The 24,515-nt window shown below is 45.1% G+C and overlaps 1 protein-coding gene across 3 annotated transcripts in view; it reads right to left on the reverse strand.

Moving 5' to 3' along the window:
• The window catches only part of RNPC3 (RNA binding region (RNP1, RRM) containing 3), a 393,936-nt gene that overhangs the window by 273,557 nt on the left and 95,864 nt on the right, over window positions 1–24,515 (reverse strand). For all 3 annotated transcript variants that reach the window (XR_011290577.1, XM_069641890.1, XM_069641891.1), the window contains exons 5-6: window positions 16,074–16,185; window positions 9,198–9,266 (exon numbers count right to left, since the gene is read on the reverse strand). Coding sequence is in view for 2 of the 3 variants with exons in the window: in XM_069641890.1 (XP_069497991.1) it covers window positions 9,198–9,266; window positions 16,074–16,185 (181 nt within the window). In the remaining variant the exon portion in view is untranslated. The remainder of the gene's footprint in view (window positions 1–9,197; window positions 9,267–16,073; window positions 16,186–24,515) is intronic.

The raw sequence follows: 24,515 nt of genomic DNA on the forward strand, positions 1-24,515 counted from the left end.
TTTATTGGGTGGAGTCTGTCACCTTCTTTCAAGCCAAAGCATTGTTTGCACTGTTCAAAGAATGTAACCTCTTGCTCGTGCATCAAGTCCCCGAGTCAGAGGCTTAAATGCTGCCCACCCTCTCTGTCCTCAGGAGGAATTGTGGGCTGCCAAATAGGGGAGTAGAGAAGCCACGTATGGATGAGATCTTCCCCCGAAATACCAAGGCGTTGCATACCCTCCCCCTAGTGCTGTGATCTGAGACGTCTCCATATTTGCCTGTCTATCCGTTTTTTGCAAGCCAGAGAACAGGCGCGACGACTACTTGATCCATGCGGACCTACTGCTTCTCGTCCTCCCGAGATAGCCACTGCTTGATCACCTGCAGATGGGCAGCTTGGGAAATATTGACTGAAATTCAGGACCGAAAAACCCCCCCTGGTTCTCAGAGCCATTAGCACATGCAGCGCCACCCTGTTTTTTATTCTTCTAAATAAATGCAGAGAAGGTTATGTAGGGTACGAAAGCAACTCGCGGGAAGGAAATCGGCAGGGCCTGGAAACAGTACAGAAACCACAGGAAGATCACCATCCCAATTGAGGTCATCCGTTGCATCCAGATGTGAAGGGGATTCCAGCTTTCAAGATCTGTCTTTAAGGACAGGAGCAATCAGGGGTAGTTTGCACGTATGTTGATTCTAGTGAATTTGTGATGTTAACCCCTAGGTATTTTCTTTCTTCCTTGCAAGGTGGAATGGAGCGTGCCCCGCGCCTCATCTAGAGTGTCCCCAGTCAACTAGAGATTTGCACGTTAATTTTCTACCGTATTCCAGGGAAATATGTTTTTACAAAATAAAGAACCTCTCTTTACTCCCATCTATAGAAAATGTATCTCATTCCCTTCCAGCCGGGGAAACCAGAGTAGTGAAGTCCAGGGGAGCGGAGGGGCAACAAGGAAACCAAAAAGAGGGAGGGGTTCCATTACCATACTTCGGAATGCAAAAATAAGGAGGCCAGAGTGCCCACTCCCTAAGGAAGGAAAAGGAATAGGATGGGCTTCATGGGAAAAGACATACAGGAGGCGCAAGTCTGTGTGATATTTCCAGCCCAGGCAAATTAACAGAAAGGCCAGGTTAGGCCTGTAAAGCAAAATATGTTCTTCTGTTGGAAATGCACACTGTTAGAATGAAAAGCCAGCCTCAAACCTACACACCCAAGGTGTCTAGCGAAATCAAATACATGTACTTCTGCAGTTGAAACAAGGAGTATGTGAAAGGTGAAGCTGGATTACAGAGAGGAACTGAAAATGCTTGTGAATGACAGAATGAACAGCAGTGTTTCACTTTGTTACCCCATTGCAAAACCAATGTGTGCAAGAGAAACTGGTTCAAAAGGGCCTTGCATGTGCCTTTTGCAGCTGAAATATCAAACACATGGATTTAATGAGGGAATGGTCTCTGGGAGAAGCAATAAAATGACTATTAGCCGTGGAAGAAGAAGGTCTAATGGGTTTACTCCAGGAGAAATCAACACTGCAGCACACAGGCATGGACCACATGGTCTCCAGGAAACGGAAAAAAACTTAGGAAAATTGTGAAATGTTAGTCAAGATTTCCATACATGTTTAAGATTCACAATAGTTTAAATGAACTAACAACTGTTGATTTTCTCAGCAACAAATATTTTGCACCAATTTGTTATTTTGATGTTATTTGTATCGAAGTTAGATTTTTGGAAACCCTGTAACAATCTAAAATGTGGTTCTAGCTTCCCCGAAAATGTTCTGAATCTGAAAGTTGGGGAGCTGGTGGCTTATTAAATTAGATATCGGGGTACAATATTTCACATTTCTAACTATTATAATTTTTGTGCAAAGGGCAAACAATCACAGTTCGCATAAGCAATATCCTGCCTAAACAGGAATACTTTTCATGAGTACAGCAGGAGTAGGAGAGTCTAAAAACATTAATTTTTATTTTCAAGTGTAAAATGAAGAAAGGGGTCACTTAGGACTTTCAGTGCAAATTACATGTAAACAATAAATGTCATGCAGGTGGGTCCAGCAATCTTTTACATCACTTCAATCATTGAACTGAAAGAGCCTATCAGTAAAGGGGGGGTTGATCCTTGGGGAGGACCTCAAACTGTGTTTTGTATTGAAGCTTTGTTTTGTACAAAAGAGTAGTTGGAGTGTGTAAAAAGTTAATGAAACCATTCATTGAACCTATAATTTAAATAAAAATATCTTCTTCTGTACCCCGGCCTGGTTCTTAGGTCATTGTTGGCACAGGTGGATGGATCTATGAGGCTCTATACGAGTCATAGACAGTGCTAGCGAAACAGAAATAATTTATGTGCTTTTCCAAGTCCCCTCAGCTAAGTCGAGAACCGAAGAAAAGTCTCCCGGACAAGTCTGCCGGACAGCAACCATTGTTGACCCAAAGCCTCTGAAGAGCTTCAATGCACCAGTGCCACAAAGATCCACCTCTGGGCGTCCCACTGCTTGAGTGGATCCATCTGTTCCCTCTTCAGCCATCCAGGCCAAGAAGCTCAAACCAGGGACAACTTTCGCCTCACCCTGGGGACCAACCTGCTGCATCAAGTTCTCCATTGATAAGGTACTGTTCCAAGCCTAGGTACTTATCTTGGTCTTGTGTTGCTCAGGTGTTCTTGGCGGGCTGCCGTTAAGCTGTTATTTGCACCCCCATCCAGGGCACCTGGAGTCCCCTCAAACCATTGGGCTCCAAATTGCCAAAACAAACTATTACTTACCGGCAAACCTGAAGACATCCTCATAGACTTTGTTCTCGTTTGCTGCTTACCTACAACTTTCCTCCTCAGCCCTTGGCCACTGGATCTCCAGTGTCCCCTGTTAGGGAGAATTCTCAAATGTGCTAATTCCTCTCTACCTTAGAGACCCCCAGCACCTTTGCTGGATTTTGAGGACTTAAAATGTTTTACCTTAAGAAAGTGAGACCCTTATTTCCCCACTCTCTCATGTATTTTGTCTATAATTTTAACAGTGTTGTGGTTGTGGAGTCTGACAAACTCCATATGCTTATTCTTTTACATTGTACCGCACAGTGGTGCAGTGGCACAGGAAAGTCTTTCAGATTTCCGTAAGGTTTTAATATCTTCTTTTGGATAAACTGCCGTTTCCAAGAGCAGTGAAGTGAAATTGACTACTTACATTGTAACGTTCTTGACCCAGCACACACTATCTTACAATAGGGTCCTGGAGGGGTTACTTAGTATCCCCTTTGTCTAGTTTCTCATGTAACATTTCTATGTTACCCTTTCCTCAATGAACAGCGGGGGCAGTGGTTTACTTTCAACTACCATGGTGTGCTTTTACCGTGGGCGGTGTACGCAGCTGCAATAAAGCACCCAAGGGTGCAATTTTTGTCAAAATGGCCCCAGTCTTCTTTTTTCCCCATTTCTTTGTGGACAGGTCCTTCTTGAGATTTACTCTGCGCGCCAAACCAGGTTTGAACCCTTTGTTCTTTTGTCTTTGGTGGGGTTCACGAGTGAAGCCCGCCTCTGGCTTCATGATGTCTGGCGGGGGCAGGAAGTGAAGGAGGAGCCCGAAACTCCCTGTGCTTAATCCCCTTGGTTAGAGGAATGCAACCAAAAGGTGATTGGCTGGCTGTACGGGAAGGACAGCCGACCTGCTGTTTGACTGGCAGCTAGGCACGAATGAATGGGAGAATCTTGCATAAAAGGAGAGGCTTTTTGACTTGGAAGGCAGAGTCGACCGCTGGACGAAGGAATACAAAGTCATATTTGGAAGAGACGCCTGCTACAACTCCTGGACCGTTGGTTTGCCCGGTGAAGCCCTGCTGCTGTGCTTAAGCTCTGAATTCACCTCAACTAGAGAAGCCCTGCAAGGACGACTTCTCCCCTTGAATTGGTGGGACCAATCAACTCCAAAGTAAGCCCGTCTGGACATCCTCTCAAAGCTGGCTGTATTTCCACTGCTGCTGCCGCTGAAACCAAAGAGCCAGGGAGAGGAACACTAGATTGTGTATGTTGCTTTTAAGTTGGCCAAGAGCTCCAGGAAGCAGGACTGACTGAGCCTGAGCCACCTCAGAGTGCTGGACCCCAGATGCAAGGAAAGCCAGTCGCAACAGCCAAGAGTCCATGGTAGTGCTATTTGCTGAGATGCGAGGAGGTGAAACCGTAAAGTGACACTGAATAGAAGTTGGTTGTTTTCGGTCACTGATTGTCCTGTTGCAGTGCAGGAGTCCTCCAGACGTCCTACCTCTTGTCCCCACGATGGAGGCCCAGGAACACAGGATCTGCAGAGCTGCACAGCAACAGAAGCCAGCTGGAACCGTTTCTTCTAACCAAAGGTACTGTACAGTCTAAGAGAACTTACCTCTTGTTTTGTAGCCTCACCTGTTCTCAGGTGAGACTGGTCTTGGTTGCTTCTGTAGAGTTGCTAACAGCTTCTTACCTCACAAGCCTAATCAGCTTGTGGCCCTACTTTGATTTCTTCTTTTCTACAAAGACTTCTAAAACATTGTGCAAGACTTTTTCCTACCTGCAAGAACTGATTCAGCTCACCGAGACATGTGCCCAATTGAAATTGGCCTAGCCTGGCTCCCTGAATGACCTCTTTCCTCTGACTTTATGTTTTGTCTTCCTTTCAGGAAGGGGTTAACTTACTTTGCATTGGGGGTTTCTAAAATTACTTACTTGCTTCAGAATATGTGTGAGATCTCTTGTTTTATTCTAACAACCGTTTTCTTTGACATGCTCCAAAGTAGTGCTCTAAAGCAACAGTGATATATTAATGTCCAGTGTCCTACCTAATTAGGTCACCTGCGGATGTAGGAAGTGTCCGTGTGCCATCCCAAATGGGTACTTGCTGAGTTAGAAAAACTCACTTAATAGTGTGCATTATGGAGTGTATTTGTGTTTTAGTATTGCATTGCCCCTTCTGAAGGCTTACTCAAACCGACTGTTAAATTAATAATTGTTTAATTAAGAAACCTTGTGAGTAAGAGTTATTTGAATACTTGTCACTGTGGATCTCTGTGTAACTCCCCTAATGCTCACATCGACCCCTCTTGAGATAAGTCTGGCTGATCATCATGCTACCAACCTGTGTAGTACAGACTTAGTCCAAAGGTTGGGCTTCTATTGCCTGTAGGTCAAGCTTGTTATAGTGCACCCAAAGGATACAGCTCCAAATCTTGCCTAACACTGTGGGCAGGCGGTGAGGCTCTATTGTAGAATTGTTATACTAAGTATTTGCTTTGCTTTTGTTCAACTAAAAATCTTCACAAGGCTAAGCTCCACTAGAAAATCAATTGTAACATGCCAAATATGGATAACTTCAGTCAGGAAGCCCTGATCATTTTAACATTAGAGTAACTGAAAGAAATGTGTAAAGTCAGGAATCTCCCTGTTAAAGGAAAGAAAAAAATTAATTGATCGCAAGATTGTTGAATCAAAGTCTGGGTAGTAGGCCTATCACACATACTAACCCAGAAAATGAGAATGAGGATGATAATTCAGAGTCTTACTCTAATGTCTTAGAAGAGTCAGAAGAGGGAGAGGGATCCCAGTAAGGGAGTCCCTCTTTGCCTCAAGAGGCCTTTTTGCCTCAACCTTTAGCCACTGGGACCTCACAAGGTCCATCACCAAGTCCAGAATGTGTGTCTCTTGAGAAAATGAGACTCTTGGAATTCAAAAGGTTACAAATCCAAGCTGAAACCAAACATCAGGACATCAAACTCAGGGAGTTAGAAATGCAGCATGCTCTTGAAATGAAGAAATTGTCTCTTGAAAACATTTCCTTCCCAGAGTCCTCTTGGTCTTCCAGTCTAAAAAGGCCTTGCATGCCCAAAGAAGCAGTGAGTATGTATGATGTGAATCTTGGTATTGTGGGTTGGTTGGGTTCTTTTGAATACAATTATGGGATTCAGGGCTTCATATTGAATCAGTTGATTCCTTGGCTTTTATCTAGGCTCCCCCAGGTTGCAACTGAGGATATAATGGAGGTGGGGGAACTTGAAAGTTTGTAGCATGAAAATGTGAAGCTAGCTTGGGCTACCTGGGTGTGTGAATGTTTGAAAAACTTAGATGGGTGGGTTAAGGGTTACAGATGGCTCCTTTCAAGGAATGAGAAATCTATTTTTGTTGAAGACTATTTTTTATGCCTGTTCTGAGACACCACTTGCCTGACTCAAAAAGAGATTGATCCCAAGCTGCTGACCTGTGGGTTGCCAACAGGGCCATTCACAAGGATTCCCACGCACAAAAAGGATGAGGGGAAACAGCACACGAAAGACAGAGAATTCTAAACCCTCCCATCCAAAAGAGGGCCACAAACATAAAAAGGGAAAGCCATATTTGAAACCAGGTCAGTATAGTAAAAAATCCGGTGCCAAACCAGAGGGAGGTCAGCAGAAGCCCCCATTTGTCAAAACATTTGGTAAATATTATGCTTGTGGGTCGACTGACCATGTGAAAGGGGACCCCAGATGTAAGGAAAACCTTCAGGGGTCCACACTGCCTCCTTAGCCCTCATCACTGAGGGAGAAGGTCATATGGCCAGTGGAAACTTTGATCTATTGGCTAAAGACCCCATTGGAGTCTCAGTCAGTGTTTTAGTGTCCCTGGGGCTGTGGAAACAACAGAATTTCGATGTGTATAACTATTCCAGATAACAAAAAAGAACGCTACAAGGAAAGCGTACTTGTTAATGGTCAGGAAGCCCCTGCCATTAGAGACACCGGGGCCATCATTACAGTGGTGGATGAAACCTTTTTCAAACCTGAGGATGTTGCCAAGGAATCCAAAGGCCCACTAAACTTACTGGAGGCCCTATCGAGATGGTTTCAATACTACTAGCTCTCATCCAGTGCAACAATATGACTGTAAGAATACGGGTCAGTGTACAAAATTAGGTGCCTGGGACAGTCCTGTTGGGGAATGACTTAAAAGCTCTAGGGGTTGTATCAAGCACCCCAGGCCTCCCAGCAAAAGGATGCAGGAGCAGACTAGGAAGGCCAGAGAGCTCACCTTAAATGACTCTCAATGGGAAGTTACAGAAGTACCTATAACTCCCAGTCCACAGGAAAAACAACCTTCTGATTCCAGGAAGAAAGAGACAAAGGGTAAACCCAAGGTCTCAGGAAACAAGTAAAGTATCACTCCTGTTCACAAAACCAGGACATCCCCGAGAGGCTAGTCCAAGGTTACAGCAGTGACCCCTCCACCAGCTAAGGCTGAGTGGGAGGATCAACCAGAAGATGGTGAAACAGCTACAGATGAGAAGAGCTGGAAGAGACCTTCCCCCTGTTGGAGATCTGGATCCTAAAGACAATCCTGAGATGCAGACTTTGCTTGCAGAAGGTGGCCCCTGTAGGGAGACTTCAGCAGAGGTCAAAGAGAGTGTCCTACTCTTGAAGGACTTTGCCAACAGGCAGCTCCCCAGCCGGATGGGCAAGAGCCAGGGACGCACAAGCTGTACTGGGAGGATGGCCTCCTTTACAGTGAGCCTACTGAGTCTACCCCAGGAGACTACAGAAGACTTGGTGCCCCAGGAGGTAAGACCTCAGTTTCTACAATTAGCCCATGAGATTCCTCTAGTTGGTAATTTAAGCTTTAAGAAAAGCGAGGAAAGGATTTTTCTTTATTTCTACAGGCCCAAGATGGGGTCTGGTGTAGATAAACTCTGTAGAAGCTGTCACACTTGTCAGACCTCTGGCGAGAGTGGAGCCAAGAACGTGGCACCCTTGGTGCCCCTCCCAGTGGTGAGTCCTTTTTGAGAGGGCAGGGATTGACGTTGTTGGTCCCTTAGACCCCTCCCACATCTCCAGGCAACCGATTTATATTGGTTGTGGTAGACCATGCTACCAGATATCCTGAAGCCATACCTACGAGGACTGTTACTGCTCAGGCAGTGGCTAAGACCCTACTTGGTATTTTTACCAGGGTAGGTTTTCCCAAGGAGGTTATCTCAGACAGGGGGACCAATTTTATGCCCCATTACATGCAGACCACGTGGAAAAACTGGGGAGCGACCTACAAATTCTGAACAGCCTACCATCCCCAGACCAATGAGTCGGTGGAGAGGTTTAATAGAACTGAAGAGCATGATAGGTGCTTTAGAAGAACCCCTTCGAAGAAAGTGAGACCTTCTACTGCCATGCCTTCTCTTTGCTTATAGAGAAGTCCCTCAAGAAGGGGTTGGCTTCAGCACCTTTGAGCTCCTCTATGGTCATCCGGTTAAAGGTCAATTGGCCCTAATCAAGGAGGGGTTGGAAAGTGCTCCTTCCCATGCTACATAGGTTTCCACTGGGGGCTGGGGTGCCCTGGCACTTCAGAATGAAATGGGTCAAGCAGGCGAGGGACATTAAAAAGACCAGCGTCACCGAAAAGCCACAAGGCTCAGTCAGCCAATATGCCAGGGGTTCTACTGAAATCAGTGGGAAAGATGCAAAATGAAAAATACTTCGCCAATAGTGACTAAGTTCAGGTTAGGATAGTTCTAAAGTTAGGTTTGCTCTGCCAGAGAAGTCCTTGCAGCGGTGTTAAGGCAATAGGTTCACAGATAATGTTTCCTATTATTTTTGTGAAGTGCTCCATAAATCAGCATAGTGGCAGGAAATTTTTAAATAAGATTATGAGACGGGTAAGGAGAAGAGAGGACAAGGGAGAATAAATCATACAAAGGTTAGAGACTACAAAATATATGCAATTATATGGACTCCAATACTAATGTCCAGCATTTTTCACGGTAAATGAGGAATCATTCATAATGACAAGTTTTGGATTAAATGCAGAATAAACTCAAAAAGAAAACAGAACAAAATTTAGAGGTGCGATGAGCAGGCCAGAGGGTTTCACACATCGATATGGCACAGGAGGTATTAAGCACATATTTAGGACAGAGTATGAACGCTTAAAGAAATTAGAACATCAGATTGAAAAGAGCAAAGTCTAGTAAGTGAAACAAGATAAAATGGACAGGGGAGTGAACAGTGATTTTGCATGGAGAAAGTAAACACGTTTCAGGAATAAACAACCAGGAAACGGAGGAAAGCCTTGGGACCAAAGGAGAGACCATAAAAAAACACAAATTCACAGAAAAACAAAAATGCATATACTTCATATAGAGATCACAATTATTCTGTACCCATGGAAAAAGTTCACTACAAAACTGAGATGGTGTACATATATATTGCCTACAATACAATGTCTTACCACAGATGGTGCAGTAGTCGTAAGTCCAAAGGGAGTTGGTAGATTCATTTTATTCATTAAATGTAGAACCTACAAATAGAGAAAGGTGACAGACCATTACAACAGAAAAACCAAATGAGGTCCCAAAATCTACCTGCAATGTAAAATCTTCACTTGGTTTGTCAGAAAATATGTACAAAGGTGCACCCGAAGGGGAACTTGGACACAAAATTAGTGTTATGGCAGATTAACACGCCAACAAGAGATTTTATTTTAAGTTAATAAATATTATACTTTTTACTGACTCCAAATTATTTGTCCACTGCATATCCCTTCTTACACCACACATGTGCATACACTTCACATACCTCACGTCACACACCTGGTTATGTTCATATGTAACTTAAGCACACTCGCAAACATTTCTAAAAACAGCTTTGAGGTTTTGTGAATATAAAAAGTTACTTTTGTGGGCCTGTGCTAGGGAGATTTATCATGTTTATGCTTGCACCACTCTCCTAGTAAGACCCCCAACACTTTTTGCTGGACTTCTGGACCTTTTTCTTTAATACTGAATGAGTGGAATGGTTTTCCACTCATTCATTCTTATGGGCTATGCCTTTTAGGAACTCTATTCTTTGTAGACTATGCGTTCGCAGCCACGGAAAAGCACCCATGGGTGCCATTTTTGTCAAAATGGCCCTGTTCTATTTTCACCATTTCTTTGTGGAAAGGTCCTTCTTGAGATGTACTTTCCGCGCCAAACCAGGTGTGGTCCCTTGTGAAGCCCGCCTCTGGCTCCAGGGTGTCTGGCGGGGGCAGGAAGTGAGGGAGGTGCCCAAAACTCCCTCTGCTTAGTCTTCTAGGAGACCCAAATGCACTCTGTGGTGATTGGCCGCCTGACTGTCAGGCAAGGACAGCCACCCTGCAGGGTGAATGACATCTAGGCAGGAAAGAATGGGAGCACACTGGATAAAAGGCAAGGCTTTTTGGCTTGGAAGGCAGAGACGACCACTGGACGAAGGAATCCAAAGAGAACTTGAAGGCGCCTACTGCAACTCCTGGACGGTTGGTTTGCCCGGTGAAGCCCTGCTGCTGTGCTGAAACTCCACTTTCATATCGACAGAGAAGATCCTGCAAGGACGACTTCTCCCTTTGAGTTGGTGGGACCAATCAACTCCAAAGTAAACCAACTGGACATCCTCTCGGAGCTGGTCGAATTTCCATGGAGTTGCTGCTGGAAACCGAATAGCCAGGGAGAGGAACACCAGATTGTGTGCATTGCTTTTAAGCTGGCCTAGAGCTTCAGGAAGATCATCCAGACTCCAAGGAAGCAGGACTGACCAAGCCTGAGCCCCCTCAACAGAGTTTGGGACCCCAGAAGCACGGAAAGTCCATCTCGACAGCGGTAGTCGCGAGGAGCTGAAACACCGAAGTGCCACTTGTTTGAAGTTTGCCGGTTGCAAGTGGTAACCGCCCCATTGCAGTGCAGGAGTCTCCAGAAGTCCTCCATCTTGTCTCCCCGACTGAGGCCCAGGAACAGTGAGATCTGCAGAGCTGCACAGCAACAGAAGTCATATGCGCCCTTTTTCTTCAATCCAAAGGATACTGTTAAGTCTGAGAGAACTTACCTCTTACTGTAGAGTTGCTTGCATCTTCTACTACTCGCAAGTCTAAGCTTGTGGCCCTACATTGATTCTTCTTTTTCTTCAAAGAATTCTAAAACCATTGTGAAAAGACTGGTCTTACTTACCTGCAAAGGAGTGCTTCAGCTCATGTAGACTTTTGCCCATTGACTTTGGCTTAGCCTGTTCCTCTGAATGACTCTTGTGGGGGATCCAAATGTATTTGCCTGGTTGAGAATATTTGTCATCTCTTGTATGTTCTAATAACCTTTTCCTTTAACCTATTCCTAAGCTCTTCTAAAATGCAACAGTGATACATTAATGTCCCCAGCACCATAGCTATTGAATTCACCCGAGGGTGTAGGTTATATCTGTGGGCCATCCCAAAAGGGTACTTACCGATTTAGAAACTTAAGAGTGCGGGTCTTGAAATATATTTGTGTGGTGTTTTAGATTGCCCCCTTTTGAAGAATGCTTATTCTAACTGACTGATACATTAGTTATTGTTTTATTAAGAAACCTTGTGTGTAAGAGTTTATTTGAAAACTTGTGACTGTGGAGCTCTGTGCAACTCCCCTATAACTCACATTGACCCCTCTTGAGATGAGCCAGGTTGCTCCACATGCTACCAACCTGTGTAGTGCAGACCAAAGGTTGGGTTGCTATTGCCAAGAGGTCAGGGTTGTTGTAGTGCACCCAAAGGGTACTGCATACAATCTTGCTCAACAGTAGCCCTTCTTTTACCATTCTGGGAGGGGGAGGGCGGTGTGTGTGTTCTGTCTTTGGCGGTATCCCTTGGGTTTTCCTGCCTAGGCTCCAGAGTATCTGGGCAGGCAGGAAGTGGGGGAGCAATTTTCCACCCCCCTGTCCTTTTCTGCCAGTGTGCCTGATGGGACCAGTTCCCACTGGGGGTCTTGTTGTCCTAATTGGACAGCCATACACACCTTTCTGTAAACTCCTAAGGAAGATGGCAGAGGAGTGAGTGCAGGAACTGTATAAAAGGTGAGGCTCCTGGAGTTAAAAGCCAGTCGACCACTAGAAGCCGGTTCCATGTGATATTTTTGCCGCAAAAATATTGCCATACAAACATTTCGCCATATTTTTGTGGCGGAAATAACACATGGACCCTGCGGGGGACACTCCCGCATCAGTTATGTGCGGAGGACACCCCCGCACCTAATATTTTCGACACCAAAAATATCGCCTATGGCCGTTCCCGACGACCATATGTACGGCGATATTTTTGGTAGCGAAAATATTACCTGATACCTAGAAGCCGAAGTAACCAAAGAAGAGGACTAGAGATGCCTGCAAAGCCTTTGCAACACTGAAGCGACCACTTCTGTCCTGACCCCGTTTTCTGTGCGACAGAGGAACTCTAAAAAGGAGGACTCCTTCCCTTTCACTGGTGGGAACAACCAGTCCCAAGATGAACTTTGATTTGAGCCATCTCGCGCAGTCCTGTGAGTTTCCAGAGCTGCAGAACCCAAATACCAGGAGACCTGCTGCCCATTTTGAGTGCATCATCGTGGAAAGGCTCAATCCGCCCAAGTCTTTGCTGAGCCCTCAAGGACACGCGAGACACAATCCAACTCGACCAGACCTCATCAGAGTGCAGGACTGTAGGAACCAAAGAAGATTGAACTGACAAATCGTGTCCTTTGTTGGTGCTGCAGAAATGACGCCAAAACCATAGAGAATGCTGCCGAGAGAACCCGCCCATTGTCCTGCCTTTCATCATCTGACCAAGGAATCCAGAGGTCGGGTCCAGAACTGCAACTACGCGGAGCATCCACCTCGAACATTTTCTTCAAGCCTAAGTTACTAGAAACGTTATTGCTTACCTGATTCCAGAAAGTCGCTCCAGAGCATTGGAGTGCACGTAGAGGTGTTTAGGGCAACCCCCTCTTAAGCTGCTGCTAGTGCCCATTAGCGAGTCCCTTCATAGGGCCTTCCGACATTGGTTGAGCCTTCTTGTAGCTTCCTTCCTAGAGACTAGAAGTATCCACAGGAACTTTTAGCCACTAAGAACTGCCTATCAGCCAAGGTTGCATTTTAAGACTTGCTGTGTCGCGAAACTACCGGTAGAACCTGAAGCTCTGCTAGGATAACACTAACCAACGGTTTTCCTTACCAGAAATCACTATCTTATGTGTATGCTGACTAAATGCAATTACCGTATTACTTTGTGAGTGCGCGTTATTACCGATAGTACGGCAGACCTGTCAAACTGGTGTAAAAAGTGTGCATGTCCAGCAATTACCAAATAAGAAGTGGCCTTTTGAAAGTATTGTTAAGTATACCCATGTGCGTTGGTTTATTGTGCTAAGTATTTAACAGTGACTCTTGTATAAATATAATGCATATATATTTTAATATAAATGTATGGGTAAGTGTTTCTTTGATGTGCATTAATAGCTAGGTTCAGTGTGCTTATCTACAGCTCACATCTTCCTTTTAAGATAAGCCTGACTAATCTGCCACTCTACCAAGAACTCCGAGTAGTCCAGACGGATACTAAGAGTTCGAGATCTACAAACCACTGGGATAGCCCACTAAGGTCTCACCTCCAAGTGGGATTTTAGGAAAACTCCCCTAACAGCCTGTACTATTCCCCATTCGGACACTCCCAGATCTACAAGACATGTATATGTGAAAACCCATTTTCACTTGTATGGAGTAAGCCAAAATCTTTTTGTGAATCACTCATAATGCCTTTTGAGGATTCAAAGTTAGCTACTCAGCAGTAAGCCGCTACATTTTCGAAGTGTAGGTCAGGCCTGCTCCTGAGGAAAGCAGCGTTTTAAAAACTTATAGTTGGCTGTGGTGAATCACAATGAAGATTATTTTAAAATCCATCTATTAGGTTGCATTTCTGGTGCATACAGCTAGGCAGATTTTAATTTTTATGAGAAATCCCCTTAACCTTAAAGTCCCCTAGCACTTTGCTGGTGTACTTGATTTTTTTGTCATTTCTCCTCAGTGAGTGGGAACCTTTTCCCACACTCATTCTTTCCCCCCCCCAATCTTTGGGATCTTATACCTTTTTCTTGGGGTCATGCTGTCCTCCAAGTTTTATGGCATCTGTCTGACGTTTGCAGCACGCAGCACTGTCTGTGCAGTGTTGCTGGGAGCCCCTTGGGCTTCCTTTTTATTTTCTGTTACTTTCCTTATGGGAACACATGTTCAAGGGCAGGGGGGATATTTAGTATCCTTCCTATCTTTTCTACTATGAGATCAGCACACCCCAGCTTATGTGGAGTGCTGAGGGCTAATACCATCTCCATTCTTACTGATCCTGTAACTTTTTGGTTACAGTGACAAGCAAATCTGAATGGCTGATGGCAGTGTTTCTTGTGCCTACCTACTTTTGTGCAATGTGTACTCCCAGGCTGTCCCCACAGCTACGGTAGTGCACAGAGGGTCACTATTGACCCAAAATGGTAGTTTTCTTTTTTCACCAATTCAAGATGGCTTGTCCCTTCTTGGACCTTCTTCTGCCAGTGCAGGGTGGGGGAGGTCCTCGTTTGACTCCGGTAGGATCCCTTTGTGAAGTCCGGCAAGGCACCAGTGTGTCGGAGGACAGGAAACGGGGGAGGACTCCGAAACGCTGCTGTTCTTGGTCTTATGCTATGCCAGCCTGGAACCAGTTCCAACTGGGCATGGCTGCCGACTGCCTGGGTTTCTGCAAAAGAGGCATGGATCCGGAGACTGAGGACAAGCTGACCACTGGAACTAAAGAATCAACGAGGAAGAAGAGGAGAGGACGCCTGCAGCCACTCCCAGAAGACTAGCAGTGCCTTCTGAGTAATCGTCGCTGTACGGCCCCTTCTTCCATGCGTCAGGAGAGCTCCAAAAAGGACAAGACACTCCCTTAGACTGGGAGCGGGTGGGGGGGACAATTCACTCTCAAAATGTCCTGCATTTCAAGCCATCTCACAACGAGATGTGACCATCACCGGCTGCAAACCGCCAATACCCTGGGACCTGTGGCCATTGTGCACTGTATCGCCTTCCGAAGGTTGAATGCTCCCGAAACTTTGGTGGACTCCTACCGGACCTCCAGAGACAAGAATCCACTCCATGAAGTCCCCTCACCAGAGTAATGGACAGAGAAAGCGAGATGAATAGACCGGGAGGTAATCGTTCATCAATGGTGCTTTAAAAAGGGCACCAAAATCACACAACCACAAAGAATCCTTTGCCTGGAGCCGTTGCACTCTGCTTCTGCTGTGAAATACATTCCAGTGTCGCTTCTTTAGTCTGCCTGACCAAGAATATAGTGACTGGGTCTGCTGCTGCATCGTGGGGTCATCGTACTACATCCTCTTCTTCATGTTCAATGTACTGTGATACTCATGGTAAAAATGACCTAAAGTGGCTCTGCTGCTCTTGTGTTGCTGGAGTGCTGATGCATGTGTTTTCGAGTTTGCCCATTCACATTTGCCCAGGTCCAACGCTTGTGTACCTTCAGGAAGCCTTCTCCGAAGTCCCTGAACCTTTTTTTTACAACAGAAAAGCTTTACTTACTTATCGCAGAAGCCTCCTCTGGAACTACTGACTTTTTACAGCTTGTGCCTGACCGGTTCTACCCTCCAATTGGGCTCCGAGACCCTCATAACTAGGACAGGGATGTACTTCTAAAATGTTAGGCCACTGCGAAAAGTATTACAAGTGCTGAAAAAGTATTTACCCGCTTTATGTTGGTCTTGTTTCATTCATTCTGACCTGAATCAATTCGTGCAAAAGTATTTTACTTACCTTTTGTATTGCATACTGCCTGCTGCCATTCTCAAAGTGCTACAAAATGCTTTACTTACTAGAAATATTGCATTGGTTTTTTCATGTTATAGTACTTAACTTTCTGAAGAATCACCTTTATCTTAGTGTATATATAAAATAAACCATTATTTCTATATAACTTTGTGTATCCGTGTTTCTTTGGCCTATGTGTATACCAAGCTCAGTGTACTTCCCCCTATAGCCCTTCCTTCCTCCTAAGAGAAGCTTGGCTGTTCAGGCATTGCTACCAACAAAACGTATGTAGTTCAGGCCTATACTAAGAGTTGGTGCCCCGTGTCCCAAGTGTGAGTCTTCTCAAATCCTACCTAAGGTGGACTTTTGTAAAACTCCAACACATCCACAAACATATTCAAAACAAACTAGTTAACATCTATGCTTGTTATTTTATGGTAAAGAAGGCAACACTGACAATGAAACAGGGAGGCAGTCAGTTACTCATATACTATCAAAGTAACTGTAAAAGAATTACCTGAACATAGAATTTTGGCACACTTGCCAAAGTATTTGCAATGTTGGAAAGAATTGAATTTGAAGGTGGAGGATAATGATACTTCAGGCAAGAGTTAATAGGAAACGTTAATCTGAAAAAAATATGCATATGTAAATCTTTAAATCGTGGCAACTGCATTGAAAGAATTAATTAATTTAAGATGAAGTCACATGCAAAGCAATTTGGCTCACAGCACAGAAAGAAAAATTAAGGGAGGGAAAGTAAAACCAATGAAATGGAGACAAGGGAAGGCAAGTTATTTCCATCCACAACTACACCATTATGCAAAGTTCTCAGGATTGTATAGCAAATCCTTTATTAGACACACTGAGAATAAAGCATTAGCGGAACACAGATCCATAGTGAATTCTGTGCACAGTACAGGGACATTTGTTTGAAAAGCTCAGTTTGTAACACTTTTCTTTTTTTTAAGATCTAGTTCCTGCAAGTTCTTAATCCAAAATCATACTGTTACAAACCTGCCGACCTCAGGCTAGAAGCATCAGGACAGAGATTTTTGCCTTACTCCCTACTGCAAATTAACAGATTGTACATATGTTTGGGTGCCGATGTGAAGAAGGGGGCTGTAAGGAAGGCATGGTATCAAACAGTAAGACAGAAACAAGTGATCACAGTTCAAGGGTGTTTATTGAACTTCTCAAGGATGTTTACTGAACTTCAATTGGGTTTGAAAAACACCCACCTAATACTAAATCTAAAGCTACGACCATCAAATAATAATAATGCAATCATAGTTGAGTCTGTCAAAATACAGGGGCATATACTAAAACCTATTGCCAATCCTTACTTCAAAATACAAATAGTGTGGGAAACAATGTTGTAAAAGAAGCGTGTTCTGTTCAAGAAATATGTAAGGATATTCAAGTGGTTGGCTTCTCTTCCCCACGTTTTCAGCAAGGGACAAGGCAGTACACTCTAGCTTAGCACAATCTCTGGTTTCTCTAGGATGCAGTTCAAATCTCAATATCAGGGCCTTCTGTGCCAAATTGTCTTTATCATTCAAAGTCTCTTACTACAAAGGGCCCGATGTGACAAACGAACATTCAAAAGTTCCTTTCTCCTCCGGATTCTCATGTACAACTTCTTGGGGGATTTTTGATTCACCCCAGATCCCCATCTGCCGGGCTCAGATATGCTTACACAAAATCTTCAATTGGTCTCCCTCTGCCGGGCTCGGACCAGATTCATGTACTTTTCCAAACTTTCTCAATTTCATCAAAATCGAAGACTTTCGACTGTGTGCACGATTTTGCTTGACCCGCCACAGGACCACTTCAATTCACATGAATTTGTTCACTTTCAAATGATCTCCCTCTGCCGGGCTCGGATCAAATTTACCTACTTTCGTCACTCCTCGGCTGGATACCTTACAGAGACCTTCGATTGAGCACCCACGCGGTGCCAGACCACTCCGTCAAAGGTATTGTAGTTTGCTTTAAAGTTCATTCACTTCACATGTGTCTCTTATCACAAGTGCTTTAACAATGTTCTTTCCAGTGCTCGCCATACAATATTGCTGCTTGCAACCTTGGCTTCAACACGGACCAGTCTTGTATCGGTCTCCAAACCTCACCGGCTGTGTCAAACTGACGCTGCTTTGTTCTTGGAGCCAAGGTTGGAACCACAGGGGCTGGTGATTCTTCCCACCTTGATTACAGATGCGGAAGGGACCCGGGTATCTGACACAAAATGCAAGATTCTTCAGCCTGGTTTCCTTGTCTTATGCTTTCTATTTGAGGCTTTTGGAAAGTAACAGTTCCTTGTCGAAAATGTCAAGGGAATATCCCGCCTTGCAATCTCCTTCGAATCTGCCGTCTTCACCCCCTTACTCAGCTGCCATCTCGAAATTGCTGTTTCCTCAAGGGCTTTGCCTCGCTCAGTGTCCTCTCGTGCTCTGCCTTTTATCCTTGTGTGGAAGTGTAATGGAAGTCGGGTGTGTGTGATGGTCAGTCATTGTCTGACCTCGCCGGACCATTGTATTGGGCCACGTCAGGTATAAGGCTCTGATCTGTTTTCCCTCATCACCGGCTGTCCGTGAGAAAGTGATTGTGTTGTAAAAAGGGGTGGGGCACTAAAATTTCCTAAATATCCCACCTGGTCCGACGGGGTAAAGGTGTTACAAGGAAGGGGTAAAGGTGTTACAAGGAAGGGGATACTGCGTCTCACCATCAGGTGTCCCACTCCCACAAGACCCCTCACCCAGGTGATCCTACCGCACGGGTCCACCCCAGGAACTGGATACAAAAGCGATGGCTGTGTCCTGGCCACCTGGATGACAGATCCCTGGAGACTAGCAGGTGAGACACCTTCAGGTTTCTCACAACAGCCACCCGACCCTTTCTGTAAACTGCAGGGAGAGTTTGCAGAGGCTGTGAGTGGGTTCCTATATAGGTGACCTGGATCTTGGAGGTGAAGACAAGTCGACCAATGGAAAAGAAGAACCGATGAAGAGAAGAATGATGTAGCTACTTCCAGCGATCACAGATGCATGCTGTGTAACCGCTGCCTATGCTGACCCCTTCTTTTAAGCGATAGAGGAGTCCCAAATAAGACTTCTCCGACCCAGAGACTGTTGGGACCCATCAGTCTTGAGATGACCTGCATTCCAAGCCATCCCATGACAAGATGTGTCCTTCCAGGGTTGCAAATTGCCAATACCATGGGGCCTCGAGTATGAGTGCTGTGCAACGTTTTCCGAACAAGTGCTAGTGCCGTTTTCAGGACTGTGCAAGTGGACTTGATGGTATCCCTTGAGAACTGTTATGCTCACCTGACTCCCACGGAGGCGCAGGTCTGGTTTGGAGTGTTTCTTCTTCTATGGTGAAGCGCAGGACCCGGAAGATGGACTGGACCGGACCTTCGAATCTGGCTTGTCTGGCTCGCAGGAATATCTTTCTGTATGTGAAAAGGGAGTATTAACAATCTGCGGGAGAAAGTATAAGCCTCCCGCTCCCTTCTCACCCCTCTACGAAACCCTCCTGCGACCCCCACGTGAAGTCTCACCTTAGGGTTTGAAAGGTTGAGCTCTCCATCCTGCTTCTCATGCAGGGGCGCGTTGTATCCAGTTACTTCACTGGGATTTTGATTGTAGAGGGTTCAAGTTTTGTTTTCCCCGGTATAGTACCATAAGGATTCTGTTAATGAGTATGATTCCGCAATAATAATTGTTCGCTGTCTCTTTTTCAGGTGCGGAAACTATTCCGAGAAGAGCTGTGGAACCGAAGAATGAGACTCTGGTGAGCTTGATGAGAGTTCTCTGTGTCCTTGTATCAATGCGCTCACTAACGCTGATGTCTTTTTTCCCCATAGGGGCCGGGGTCCGGAAATGTCTGGATGCGGCACCAACCCGAAACGAAGCTCAATCCAGAAGAAATCAGGTAAGTCTTGAATGGGCTTTTGGGCAATGTCTTTTCATGCGCCCACTAACGCTGATGTCTTTTTCCCCATAGGGGCCGGGGTCCGGAAATGCCAGGATGCGGCACCGACCCGAAATGAAGTTGGAATAACCCAACAGGTAAGCTTTGTAATGGAAATTAAGGTTTCCTTGTTTTCTTTCCCCTCTCACCTTTATTCTTGTCTTTTTCTCCCTAGGCGCGGTGATGTGGCTGCGAGTCCAGATGTCGCCGTAGAACGTGGTGGTACCTTGTACAGGTGAGTGAGATGCGGCGCTGCAGCGATCGATGCGATGTGCTTTTAAATGGATGTCTTCCTTTTCAGGACCGTCGGCGAGATGTCTCCGGAATGCGGATTTAGCAGGTAAGGACTCTTCTTTACCCTTTTCTCTTCTCTTCTCTCTTTGCAGGTGTTCCAGGATGCTGGCAGAAGTGGCAGAAGACAGAATGCAGGAGCAAACACGGTGAGCGTCCACCTGCTAGATGCAGAACAACGCGAAGCGTGAGTTGCTGCTTGGGCGTGGCTTAAATAGTCTTCAAAGTAGTTCCAGGTATGTATCCTTCCTCTCAGGAATGTATTCCTCCCCTGACCACACCCGTGTGGTTAAGTAGTTCCAAAGATAAAGTAGTCCCATTCAGGCCTCAGAAGGCCTGGATGTTGCAGCATGGTCTGCATCAGGTAAGTTAACACTAAGCACCTTTAACACAAAGTCCCCTTTTATGAGCCTGGCGCCTATGGCGCCAGGACTGTGGCCCGATATGAGCCTGGCGCCAAAGGCGCCAAGACTGAGTCCAAAGAGCCCCTACTTGAGACTGTTGTGACTTCCCTTGAAGACATGATGTCTGCCTCTGGGGTAGCTGGGTCTTGTCTGGCACCTTGGAGGTAGGCATCATGACAAGAACCCCTTTGGTGGGACATCTAAAAAAAAATATAAAAATACTAAAATCAGATTTTGGTGTCTCTCTGCAGGGACAGTGATTGCCTGCGTGGTGTGCTGCAACATAGTCCTACCTGAGCCGGTGATTGTAGTGTCACAGGTCTAGAGAAGAGTTGCAGCGTTCTTCTATCAAGTTGCCTGCTGTGCACCTTGTGTGTCTTGATCTTAGTCAAAGGTGGTCTGGTAGGTAGCCACATGGATGAACTGCAAAGTTAATAGAGGCTATTAGTTTATTGCAGGTCTCCATAGCTGTTTAGACAGATAATATATTTTGCTGCATCTATGGTGGTGCTTGAGTAATTTGTGACGGCACCATATTTGCCTTGTGCTTAATAGCTGGAATAGCCAACCCTGTGAGGGGACTGTCAGCTTGTGGATAGCTACAAGCATTTATAAAATCAAACATGGCCGTGCTGCCGTTTGTAAGGGTGTCCCAAGTAGGGGCGCCCTTCTGTGAGGTCTGTTAAACATCAAACTATGCCCCTCGCATGGGGTTGGGGAGGGTGGGGAGGCAGTCAGGTGGGATCCGCCTGATTTAGTCATCATGGACCCTCCTAATGGGTCTAAGAGCAGAACCGCTCCCAGGGAGACGGTCTTACCTGCGTTTGATTCCTTCTCGATGGAGCGGTGTCCGGGGTAGTGACCCTGATCAGCGCATGCGCATAATAAATAGGTGCGTTGCGTTTAACTCGCCAACCAAGTAACGGGCCGCGCACTCCTGTGCGAGTAGTGTTCTCGTTAGCTGGGAATCGTCTTGCTAACGATGTACACAAGGTGACTGAATCACGTAGGAAGGTGCGAGTCTGTTACTATTTAGACACTTACGCACTGTGTCAGACATTGTTGAGTGGTGTATTCCTCCTCTGCAGGCGTGTGGTGCCCTCGTGTAGCTATGTTGCTGTGTTCGTGCATCCTATATATTGGCTATCATTGCCCCGGGGTTAGTTACTAATTAGAATGCCAGCGGCTCCTTGTTTACTTTACATAAGCTTTGCATCAACATTATGCATTTGGTTAGGCTGGTTTGTACAATCTCAAATACACATATACAAGATCATAAAGCGAGAGACTTTCAGCAGATTTTTTAAACACATACTGTGTGGAGAAATGGTCCCTGCGGTGTTACTGCTTTGATGACAAGAGATGGCCAATTTTCTATAAGGATACATAACATTCAACGAAATAATTAATTTTTGCAAAACGTGGGCCCCATCATATATAACAGAGGTTTCGGGTAAGGTCACACAGATAAATTCTCCCATCAAATAATGTTATGCCTGTACACGTGGTTCGAGAGTTCCAACACAATGTTTTTCAAAAAAGATTTTTCTAAAAAGAAAATCTAAAAAAATAGGTTCCACTCAATTGAAACATTTAGTCCGTTTTTCACCGTGTCTAAGCGGTGTATCAATTTCTGTTCCAACTTTCTGAGTTCCAGGTCTCTGTCTCCTCCTCTAGCTTTGGCGTCGACAGTTTGGATGACACACCTTAGTTCAGTGTGTTTGTGTTTTTCTTTGAGAAAGTGGGCCACCCTGGGTTTGTCTTCAGCGTTGTTTTTTAGGCACGATCTGTGTTCACAGATTCTTTGCCGCACTTCTCGTTTACTTTTCCCAATGTACATCAGATTGCATGGGCATTTTATCATATAGATACTCCATTTGGTCAGGCAGTTGGAGAAGGTTTTGTATTTCCAAGTGATGTCCTTGAGTAAGATTTCTTTTTGATCTTGTGTAAGATGGCATCCTGAGCACTTGCCGCATCTAAAGTGTCCGACTACGGGGGGAAGGTGCCATAGCATAGTTTGGTCTGTCTTTTCGTGTTTGTCAGTGGGATAGGTATGTACTAGACTGTCTTTCAAGTTCTTACTTCTTATAAATACAAACCCTGGTGTTTCTTGGGAAAAGGTCTCCGTTTGTAGTTAAGTTCCAGTTCTGCAGGATCGTTTTTCTGATGGCATTGCTGACTGGTGTGAATGTTGTCACGCATGTCATTTTTTCTTGATGTTCATCTCTTGGACGTTTCGTCAGACAATCTGTCCAGTTGGTGTGTCTGGCTGTCTTGCGTGCTTTCCTAATGATGGCTGACGGGTATCCTCTGGCTTTGAGGTGATTCTCTAACTCCTTACCATGGTGGTCATACTCTGGTAACGTGCTGCAGTTCCTTCTTATTCTCAGGAACTGCCCGTACAGCAGATTTTCTTTTAGGGCCTGCGGTTGGAAGCTGGTGAATTTAAGAAGCGTGTTCTTATCAGTAGGTTTGCGGTATAGGGTGGTGGTGATGGTGCCATCTTCCGACCGGATGATGTTAAGGTCCAGAAAGGCTATGCTGGGAGTGTCATGGTGCATAGTAAGGTTTATACAGACATCAACGCTGTTGAGCCAGGTATGGAAGTCTTGTAATTGTGTCGTCGTTCCTCTCCAGATGGTGAAGATGTCGTCTATATATCGAACCCAACCTATCAGGTGGTCTTTGTATATGTTGTTGTCGTAAACAAATTTGTTTTCCAAATTGTCCATACATAAATTTGCATGTCCGGTGCAAAGGTAGAGCCCATGCTGGTCCCTCTTATCTGTTGGTAGAATTCATCCCGGTGTATGAAATAATTCTCAGTGATTGCCAGGCGGATATATTCTTGGATGAAGGAGGTGGGTGTTGATAAGCCTGTTCTTTCATCTAGATATCCTTTGAGTATGTTGATGCCTTCATTTTGTGGAATGCTCGTATATAGAGCCTCAACATCAAAAGTGACAAGATTGTCTTGTTGTGATATCTGTATGTTATTGAGATGGTGTATCATGGCTGTAGTGTCCTGGATAAATGATGTCATTTTTCTGACAAATGGACGAAGGTAAAAATCTGTGTAGATAGACAGGGAATCCAGAAGTGACCCAATTGCAGATACAATTGGTCTTCCTGGTGGTTTGGTGAAATTTCTGTGCATTTTGGGAATGCAATAGAATGCGGGTATCACTGGGTGCTCTTTTATTAGGAAGGCCTTCTCATCTTCGTGGATACAACCTTGTGTGGTGGCAAAGAGCATGAGACTTTTGATTTGTTCGAGGATGCGGGTGATTGGGTTGGTATACAACTTTTTGTAGAAACGTGTGTCGCTTAGTTGTTTGATGGTTGCGTGAGGGATTGTGGGTACAACGCACGTCACTATAGGGATAGTGTTTCAGACACGCCTTGTCGACGTCCCCTTTTCGACTACGAAAAACAAAATGCAATACTCCGCAGTGACCACTGGATGTCGGACCTATGCACAGCATGTGATTCTAAGCAGATTAACAAACATCAGAAACAACTTTTTGTAGAAACGTGTGTCGCTTAGTTGTTTGATGGTTGCTGCTTCATATAGGTCTTTGCCCCACAGGACAATGCCTCCACCTTTGTCGGCCGGTTTGACTACAAAGAGGTCATTTGTTTCTAAATTCTTCAGGAAGACCAGTTGTATCTGCAATTGGGTCACTTCTGTAGCACCTGTCTATCTACACAGATTTTAACATACAGACATCACAACAGGGAGGTCTCTCAGATTGCCAAAAAGGTTTAAATACCTTCTCTGGGATAAACTACTATTTCCCAGAGCAGTAAAGTGAAATTGACTTTACTTACAATTGTAACTTTCTAAACCCAGCACACACTATTTGGAGGTGTTATTGACTATCCCCTTTGTCTAGCTTATCATGTAACATTTTTATGTTACCCTTTCCTCACCGAATGGCTGGTGGCAGCGGTTTACGTTTTACTACCATTACGGGATTTTACCACGGGCTGCGTTTGCAGCCACTTTAAAGCACCCGTGGGTGTCATTTTTGTCAAAATGGCCCTGGTCATCTTTTTTCACCATTTCTTTGTGGAAAGGTCCTTCAGATTTACTCTGCGCGCCAAACTAGGTTTGGTCCGTTTGGTCATTTTGTCGTTGGCGGGCTTCACAATTGAAACAAGCCTCTGGCTCCAGGGTGTCTGGCGGGGGCAGGAAGCAAGGGAGGTGCCCGAAACACCCTGTGCTTAGTCTCCTAGGAGACAGGAATGCACTCTTAGGTGATTGTCCGGCTGGCTGTCCTGCA

Source organism: Ambystoma mexicanum, chromosome 1q (assembly GCF_040938575.1).
Source record: "Ambystoma mexicanum isolate Mex_15411 chromosome 1q, UKY_AmexF1_1, whole genome shotgun sequence".
Classification (NCBI taxonomy): Eukaryota; Metazoa; Chordata; class Amphibia; order Caudata; family Ambystomatidae; genus Ambystoma; species Ambystoma mexicanum.